General features: G+C 42.2%; 1 protein-coding gene across 4 annotated transcripts in view; it reads left to right on the plus strand.

Annotated features, from left to right (window-relative positions):
- Positions 1-8359, plus strand: part of kdm7ab (lysine (K)-specific demethylase 7Ab) — a 25284-nt gene extending 16925 nt beyond the window's left edge. For all 4 annotated transcript variants that reach the window (XM_081699011.1, XM_081699010.1, XM_035532315.2 and 1 more), the window contains exons 10-20: positions 165-256; positions 607-693; positions 1385-1624; positions 1775-1896; positions 2173-2324; positions 2687-2784; positions 3018-3196; positions 3407-3555; positions 4196-4263; positions 4360-4621; positions 4819-8359. In XM_081699011.1, the coding sequence (XP_081555137.1) occupies positions 165-256; positions 607-693; positions 1385-1624; positions 1775-1896; positions 2173-2324; positions 2687-2784; positions 3018-3196; positions 3407-3555; positions 4196-4263; positions 4360-4621; positions 4819-4907 (1538 nt within the window). In that variant the 3' untranslated portion in view covers positions 4908-8359. The remainder of the gene's footprint in view (positions 1-164; positions 257-606; positions 694-1384; positions 1625-1774; positions 1897-2172; positions 2325-2686; positions 2785-3017; positions 3197-3406; positions 3556-4195; positions 4264-4359; positions 4622-4818) is intronic.
- The last annotated feature ends 1220 nt before the right edge of the window (positions 8360-9579 follow it).

Here is a 9579-nt window from a genome sequence, read left to right on the forward strand (position 1 = left end):
CAGCATATATGATCTTATATTTGTATATCTCCTGAATATAGTTATTAAATTCACCCCATATATATGTAACTACCCCTGGAACTAAATATTTTCAAAGCCAGAGTACTGGAGCACTAAACCGAAACTGGTGTCTGATCCATCTGCCGTGGTTTTCTCTTTATCAGAACTGCGGGAAGATAACTGTCTGCCTCCAGACTACCTGATAAAGGGAGTTAAGGCTTTAATTAGCGCACTGAAGAGCTGGCTGAGGAGAGAGGTGGGGCGCTACATCAACAAATTACTTCCTTGTAAACGCTGCCTGGCACATAGTCCTTAAAATGACACCATTGCTGTTTCTGCATTGGAATTGTATTGAGCAGACTTTCTAAGATCTCTGCTGCTGAATTGCAAACTGGTATACAGCTCGGAACGTTACCTCTCTGCCCCTTGACCTTATGGATTTTCCCCCCTCTGAGCTCCTGTCTGGTCATCACGGAGATGTTCTCCGTAATGTGATCTCTGCTTGGTTGAGGAGGGCCACCGGGCAGTGCTGCTCCAGTGCAGCATGAGCAGGGCAGGAAGTGTACAAACCCATCATTGTCAGCTCTCCTGTGTGCGCTTCCCCAGGTCACGGAGCCAAGCAGCGAGGTCCCTGACCATATAAGACCCAACCATCTCATTAAGGAGCTCACCAAGGAAATACGCTATTTAGAGGTACCCTCCAGAACCACAATTTTACCATGTTTTATTATCGCCTGTCGTTAATTGTCATTGATCTATTATGCCATTCAAATCGCATCCTTTGAGGTATATTTATTGCAGCTCATCCTCCATTTACCTAGGTCTTATGAGAAAGTGACCAGTCTGTTACAGCTAATAGCTCGTAGTCATGAATTCAAGGGCTGGAGTTGGCAATTTCTGGTTTAGACCTTTAAAGCAGCAATTCCCTGTTCAGTCCTCTGGAACCCCAAGCCAGTGTGCAGGGAGCTTCCGTTTCAGTGCTGAAAGACACCTGCACAGTGGAGTCAGCATAGCCTGGTTGAGGAATGTTCTCGACAGAAGCTCGGGTTGCATGTGAATGTGGGTCGAGTGGTAGACCTTGGGAGTAGACTGGGGAACTTGGACTGTCAATCTAATTTAGGCTCACATCATTACATCATAACTATGAAATGGTACACGGCCAAATGAGTCCCATTTCCTGCCTACCTTTTTTTTTTTTGCCATATACTCAGCAAATTGCCGAGAGTAAGCGATAAAAAGATTTTATATTATATATATATATATATATATATATATATATATATATATATATATATATATATATATATATATATATATATATATATATATATATATATATATATATATATAATGTATAATATATGTATGTGTTGCACACCTGTAGGAGGATCAGAGTGCGAGTAGCGGAAGCAAGCTAATGAAACCTCAGGGAAACTCGGTGTGTCCGTCCACGAGGTCATCACAGGATCAAGCCTCCCAGGCCCGCAGAAACGCCAGACGACTACGGCACCACCACCGGCACCACCGGCACCACCACACACCCGAGGCTCCTTCCATCCTGGACATCTTTGAGCAACACACACAGGAGGTTCTGAAGAGACTAGAGATGGGCCCCTTTGAGGATGTACGCATCACGCACGCACGCACACCTGCATTCATTCATTTAACAGACCCTCTAATCCAGACAGTCAAGAGCTTGTGAGGATGTGGCAAGAAGAGCATGAGGCAGGACTCCTCCTTCAGCCTGTCACTGTGCTCTGACTCCCCTGTTCAGGACTCCTCCTTCAGCCTGCAGTTGAATGGCAAATTCAACAAGGCATCCACGGCCTCCGCCGCCGCCGAGAAGAGCCTGGACAACCACCTGCGTCTGGTGCTGTGTAATGGGCGCATCATCAGGTCAGCACACTCTCGCCATCTGCTGGTGACTCCCAGACACACTCCTTGACAGACCCAAACCAGTTAGTTGATTATCGCTGGCATCTAAGAGTTTTCATTGTCTCATTACTTTTTTGAGATTACGTAAGTTTTTAGTTCTTGTCTGTAACTAAAACGGCTCATTATGTTGTTTCCAAAATGCACTCTAAATGTATATAATGTATATAATAGGCTGTAGTGAAAATGCATTTAAGTTGCTGCTGTGCCCTGTGTGACTCCATGTTGGACTCCTCACAGGGACGAGAGGTGGCACATCCGAGCAAAGAACATGGCGGAAGGCATTCACAAGCAGAGCAGCTCCCTTGCAAAGGATAGGAGCGAAGACGAGAAGCAGGAGCAGGTGGAGCAGAGCTGTGCAGCAGGACTTCAGAACCCCACGCTTCTTCCAGGTGAGCATCCCCTCCTTGCTGCGCCTAGCGTAAAGCTCCTAGCGTAAAGCTCCTCTTTGACCTATTTGGCCACAACTGCTTCCTCATCTCTGATGCGAGACCAGCACTGTAGGTGTTGGTCGAACCACCAAATGATCAACATGTCTTCTTTTGACCTTGGTCACAGTACACCTGTACCAGGTAGTCGGTGTTCCTAATGGTTCGCTCAGTGTCTGATGGGAGGGAGGATAGGGCAACGTTGTGGACCGCCAGGTTGGTTCCAAGGCCTGGGTGGAGAAACACAGACACATGCATGCTGCAAGCGCACTGACACAAAACGTGTAACCGAGATCCGAGCCGACGGGTTTCCTGTCTGATTTCAGAGCTTTGTCAGAGGGAGGGCTCAGAGCTCCAGAGCGGAGAAGCAGGACCATCCGGTTCCTCGTCTGACTCTGAGGCTGATGAGGACTGCATCCGACAGGTGTGTTACACCAACTGTCCCTGTCTAGATTGGCATTTCGTAGTGGAAGAACGTAAAATGTGTTATTCTGAGATCGTGTGTAGTGCACACGGGCCATGTGAGCTGACGCTGTCCATCGCTTGTGGTTGGCAGCAGTTCTTCAGTGGCGGTTCGGAGTGTCCTCGGCCTTATCCGTAGCTCACGCTGCCTCCTCTCGCTGTGCCAATTTTCACCCACTTGTCTGTGCTCCAAAGAAAAAGCAGTCGACCTCTGGAGAAGATTCTGAGAGCTCATCGAGGGAGGAAGATGAGGAGGACATGCTGAGGAAGAAGGATGTCTCTCCCAAGAGGATGACCACGTGCAGCTCCAGCGACCCAGCAGACTTCGGGCATGCCGGCCAGCGACTTGGACACCACAGCAAACTTCTTAAAAGGTCAGAAACCGTACTTGCTTTGTTTGTTCGCTGATCACATACAAACACTGCTTTGGGAGCACGCGTGTCGTCTTTTTTATACTTGTGTCTGTGACAAAAGGGAGAAATCCAGTCACTTGAATTTAACCCATATTGGTAGCTTTCATACTTGGACATGCGCACCTGTTCCATTATAACGCAGAAACCTGCTCTGCTCAACCTGTGTTTCAGAGACCCTTCTACCTCACCGAGCACAGAAGAGGATGCTATTCAGGGCATGCTGTCCATGGCAGGCCTGCTGTACCCTCCTCTGTCAGAGGAGGGTGCCAGCTCCCAGGAGTCTTGGTGGTCCTGTGCCACCCAGCCATCCACTGACTACAGTAAGGGTTTACTAGAAAAGTCTATGCAGTTGCATTTGTGCTGGAAAGTATCACTCTTCTCCCAGCTGGGCCGGTGGTGATTCTTATATTCCATATTCAATTATTTATATTTCTATTATTATTAATTTAGTTTTCTTTTTTTTTTGCCCAGAAGTATATGCCTTCCCTCCTAACTTCAGAAAATGCATATCAAAAAAGTGGATTGGGGGGGTTATAAACAAATTATTTAAATAACGTAAGAAACATTGTCTTACTCGTATGCATTTCTATCCAACAGTGGTACTAATCTAAACTGCTCATTAGTCTGCCTTCATGTCCCTTCTGGTGAGATTTTGAAGGGTTCTGTAATGTAACTCTATTAGCAAATTGGCAGGAAATCTGACCAATGAAATGCCTGATTTTCACCATGGAGGCGGGCCTTCTAGCATCCTGGCCAGCGTTCTGAAGACGGGGCTTCAGCATTGCTAGTACAACGTCACTGTCAACTTTAGCAATGAATATGTAATTAAAAAGGCGGGCTAATAATTAACCTGCAGCATACACGCTCACACTGTAATGAAATCAACTGTAGGTGCGTTTTGAGGACTGCTGTATAGCATGTCGGTTGACTTTTGGGGGTTTTTTGTTTGTTTTTCCTCAGGTGGGAAGGAGCCTGCATCAGGGGAAGAGAACCCGGATTCAGACAGCAACTCCACAATCAGCAGTCAGGTAAAGCCAAGCCCTCGCGGCCCCACGCCAAACCCGGGCCTTTCTGTCACTCGGGTGGGCCTTTCTCACCCAGGCGTGTTCGTCTGTGCGGTGCAGGAGGAGAGGCGGGTGCCAAGGCAACAGCGTAGGGAGGGCGGGGCCAAGCTGGACCACAGACCCCAGGAGAACCCTAGCTTCACAGACAGCCAAGGCAGCAGCAGCAGTGAGGCCTGGGCTAGCCACGCCCCCTCACCAGGATGTGGGGAGAACCACACCCCCTCAGACTATCAGTACTGTGAGACCTCTCTGTCCCCACCCCTGCACCCCTGCAAAAGGCCAGCCCCCAACCCTCCACCAATCAGCAACCAGGCCACCAAAGGCAAGTGGTCCCCTGCCCCCACCCATTTACTAAAGTGACTTTTAGCAAACAGAACCTCTGCTTTTGAGTTTACTATAGTGCTTGACACACAATAATTAACGTCTTTAACTGTAATATTTCTCATATCATTTGCAATGGGTTTTCTCTCACTGTGCTTTAATCATGGTTTCATTTTTTTGTTTCTCCTGCTTTCTCAGGGAAACGTCCGAAGAAAGGCATGGCCACGGCTAAGCAAAGGCTGGGGAAGATTCTCAAACTCAACAGACATAAACCATTTTTTGTTTAGTATTGAAGGTGATTTTCAACCTGTGTGACTGCTAGACAAACAGAACTTCTATATCTTGCCCACATTCATTTGTGTGTGATGGGTCACAGGGTATTTTTTTTAAAAAGCACAGTCCTACACACTGAATGTGTCAGAAGTAAATGGTTATGGGAACACAGTCAACAGCAAGTAGCAGAGGATATTAAAGTCTATTTCTGCATTTCACTTAGCAGAACCCATGGGTATTGCGTTTAGTACTGGAAAGACCTTCACTTGTGGAATCCAGCATTTCAGCTCAAAGGTGTTGCGAAACCTCAGGACCATTGAAGAGGAGATTCCAATGAATGTCTTGGATCACAATGTTGTGTTTTTCTTCTTGCCATCCTTCCTAGAGGAAAGCACACAAGAAGAGGGGCATTTTTTCCACCCAAGTGTAGTATGTCGAAAAACGGCATCCTGCTTTCTGTGACTAACTTCTTGGATCTTCCTTTTGAAGCTGTTAGTCAAAATTAAATTAATTAATTAAAAAACAGATGAAATGACTTTCTAAAATGGTGCTGACTTGCATCTGCAGTGCTACCGATCCACAAGGCCAAGCGTGACGGGAGGGACGAGCCTCATAGCCCTCGTCTTCCTCATCCCTCCTCCTCCTTAATTACGCTAGTTGAGGAAATACCATGTAGGAGAATGTGACTCAAACTGACTCAAACTAAATGACCATTTGTATACAGTGCGGAGACAGAAGCAGGTTCCAATCAGCGGATCAAGTTCTGTCATTAATGAAAAACTTATTTTTGTTAGAATTTTATACCCCTGAACTCCCATTTGAAAATCACGTTTGCGTTAAATGGAGGGAATGCGAGATCGGAAGGTAGTTCTCTCCCGCCTTCTAGTGGGCAAAGAAATATAGACACGATGTGCAAAAGTGTCCTGTGCATACGGAGATGTGTGGAAAGATCTTTTCCTCTTAATTTATTCCAGTTTTTACACTTTTGGTGCTTGTTTTTCACTGTTGTATTTGTTACTTTTGTTGTTTTAAATGTGTATTTATTGCTGAGTGTTCAATTATTTTAATGTGAACTTTTTAACTTTGTTTTATGCGTTCCTTTGTGCATACACACTGATCTAAGAGGACCAGTGTTGGAAACATTGCAGCAACATAAATTGGATTTTTACATTGAGTTTATACATTTTTTTGTTTTGTTTGTTTGTTTTTTAAAATTTCCTTTATATACTCCAACCTGGGGAAATGAATGAGTCAAATATCTTTTGATTTTGTCACCTAAACTGCAAGTATGCCAGTATGGGGCCATTGCATTAGCATTTTCATGCTGGTGTTATGCAAATTTCTACTCTGCCCCATCACAGAACTCGTGAGGCAAGCAAACATCATTTTAAACAGTAGTTCCTTTTAAGTAGAGTTAAGACTCTACTTAAGTAGAGTTAAGACTGCTGTTGAATACATTACATCAGACCTTCTTTTAAATGCTTCAAACATTTACTCTTTGGAATTGTTTGCAGCAATGTAATTTTAACTCCAAACCCCGTACAGGTTTTGCAGCCTCGTTATTCTTAACTGAAACACTGAATTGGTGAGTATTGTAAAATAATAAGAATGATCTCTTTTCCATTATGGATAGATGTCGATGGGGAGGAGGCCTTTGACTCTCTGTGTTGGTGTGTTTGGCTACTCATCTTTTTACAAAGAATTGAGAGAGTATTTATTTTTCTAAGATGAGTCTTAATCCATGTAGAGAGACAATTTGAAGCTGTAACAGTGTATGGGTTTTTGTTTGGTTTTTTTTTTTAGTTATAGTTATGACTTCTTATGAGACACCGAATGCCGTGTGTGTGAGACTTGCTCTGGTTCTATTTAGTCTGAACAACCTCAGGTAATCATCAGACCAGAGTTTAAGGATTTGGTCCCTTTGAATGCCAAATAATGTGATTATTTTAATTGTGAATTTCAAGTCCAGTTGCTTCAATTGCAGTGTGCCTCAGGAAGCCATACCCAGCCCTCAAAATGTCACAGATCCCAGCAACAAGTGAGCCAGGGATATTGTGATATTCTCTGCATTCAGGTTAATTTTACAATACATATCCACACAAACAATAGTACCGTCTTCCCATTCTTGCTATTTCACAATCAGTGTTACTTGAGAGCATCTCCTTTGATCCAAGCAAACCTTTTTTCAAAACATATTAGGAAACTAAAAGCAGTAACTTCTTCAGGCAATAAAACACTCTTCTTGCAGGTTTCCAGACACTTCTGTTTTTTTCGGTTTTTGTGGCAGATGGAGCTGTTTTTCAAATCTTAATGGGATACAACAATAACTACTCAGGACAGACAGCTTTTGGTATTTATTATTTGTAAGTACTTGGAAACCTATATACTTTGGTTAACCCAAACGTTTGAAGGGCAACTATTCCTGCAGTTCAGGGCGAGTTTCAATGTTTTTATTTTAGTGTTTGAGTTTCCCTACTGAGTTATTAGCTAAATATCAACTTGTTCTTTTTGTCTGCTACCTGCCAAATTGTATTGCACTAATTTTAATCTGTCAAACTTTTTTCACGCAGCCTTGAAATTATCTTTTGAACAAAGTTCACCTAAGACCCCAAGGTCCTTTCATTTAAAATGGAGTTACCCAACCCTGCTTAGGGAGATCAATGCAGCTGGAGAATTTAGGTCCAACGTTAACACACCTACCTATAGTCCTCCTGAAGACTTGGATTACTGGGATTGTGTGCATTAGATCGCGGCTATACTGCCAAGAGGGAATTCTCTAGGAGTAGCGTCAGTTACCTCCGGATTAAAACCCTAGTCATAAGCTGCCAAAAACCCTCCAAGCCTAACAAGGAGTCTTGGGACAATGTTTGCAACAATTTCTTGTTGGAGCTTTAATGTCATGTCTGCTTTACATGTTCTTTACAGACTTACGTATATTATGGTGCTATGATGCTAATTTGACCAGTTATCTGGCCAAAGTGCATATTATACTGCTGGAATGATGTTACTCAAAATCTTTTAATTGTTTTGTTTGATGGTTGGAGATGTGCATTATTTTTCAAAATTCTGCACTAACCAAGCTCTGCATAGCAGTGTTCCATACACTACACTGTTCTGCTGTACTTCTTAAGCCTCTCCGCATACTTTGTAATATGTTGATAGCGTTACTGGCCTGCAGGCAGGGTTTTGTAGCTTGCAGTACATTTTACTTGTACAGTATTTATTTGGCATTCTTTATTCTATCTTTCCTTTTTGTCCTGGTCAGTTTTACACCGAATGGAAATGGTCAAAGTGTGTACTTTTCATAGTTTCAATGCTATAAAAAAGTTTTGGGGTTTTTTTTTTTGGTTTTTTTGTTATGTAATTTGTCAAATATTTGTCGCACTGTATTAAATTGCATTGTATCTTTTGGATCTTTGAAAAATTCAGTTGTACAATGTGGCCTGTATATATTAAAAGATTTATGAGTGAATTTGTTCTGCTTGTGAGTGAATTTTTGCCTCTAGCTGTAACGAATCTTTCCTTGTGACTGTGCTCACTAACTGGCTGACTATTTGAAAGTCTCAACTGTAAAACCACTTCTGCAATGGACATTTAATATGATAATTAATTGTTAATTCTTTAGTAAAGGTTGACGCTTCTTTCTCATTTGGTCTCAAAATATTCAAAACTAAACTGGCACAACATCAGACACCATTGAAAAGATAGGAAGCATGTTCCCAAAAAAATACATTTTTATTTATATGAGGAGTGGTTTTTTTTTTTACTGCTTAGTAATTGTCTTACAAAGCATATGTGGAGTAATTTTGTCATGTTGAATGATGAAGCGATAGTCAGCTTTCTCTTTGTTTTTATATCTTAGCAGTAGACCATGGCTTAAAACAAATCACAACTGAAAAAATGCATTCCACTTAATTCTGATCAGTATTGTTGTATAACCAGGATCCTCCTTCTGGCGTTTTCCAGGGTTTATGTTTGGTTGTCTTTTTGATGTGCAGAGCAGTGGAGATCAACAAAAAACATGTAAAAGGTAAAATCTCTAAATATTTGCATATAGAGTAAAATAAATAAGGGGGGGGGGGGGAAACACATTGCCGTGCTTGCTTGCTAAGAAACACCTTGATAAGATGAATGTTTTTGGCAAATTTTCACAGCATTATGTTTAGAGAAAATAAACCACTGCATACCAGAGCTCCTCCTTTAGTGAAAAACAGTGATCAACACGTTCAACAAATTACAGTAATCAAAAACACAGGTGTAAATCAACAACAAAGTAGCACTAAAAAAGCCACCATGTACTTTAGAACTGCCAAGTTAGCATTCTGACCTCATTTCTATTCAAATGGCCTAGAAAGCATTCTGAAGATATACACAAGGTGATAGATTTGCATATAATAATGGTCCAATTAGCTCCTAACCACTGCACCAGACTAATTAGCAGCTGCTGAAAGCATTAGGTTGTGGATATTACAACCAAATCTAGTTACTAAATATATAGTTTACATTTTTCCTTCAGTGGACTTGTATCTTTGTTTAGTAAAGATATAATATAAAATGTTATACTGTCCATATGATTGTGACTTAAATATCTGCTCATATTTAAGGAGCCATTCATGCTTTATTTTTATCTATATATTTCTTAATTTATTGTCTTTGAGTACACACACTACAGCAGCAACATGGCAA

The sequence above is a fragment of the Electrophorus electricus genome, chromosome 16 (genome assembly GCF_041902795.1).
Source record: "Electrophorus electricus isolate QZ-2024a chromosome 16, ASM4190279v1, whole genome shotgun sequence".
NCBI lineage: Eukaryota > Metazoa > Chordata > Actinopteri > Gymnotiformes > Gymnotidae > Electrophorus > Electrophorus electricus.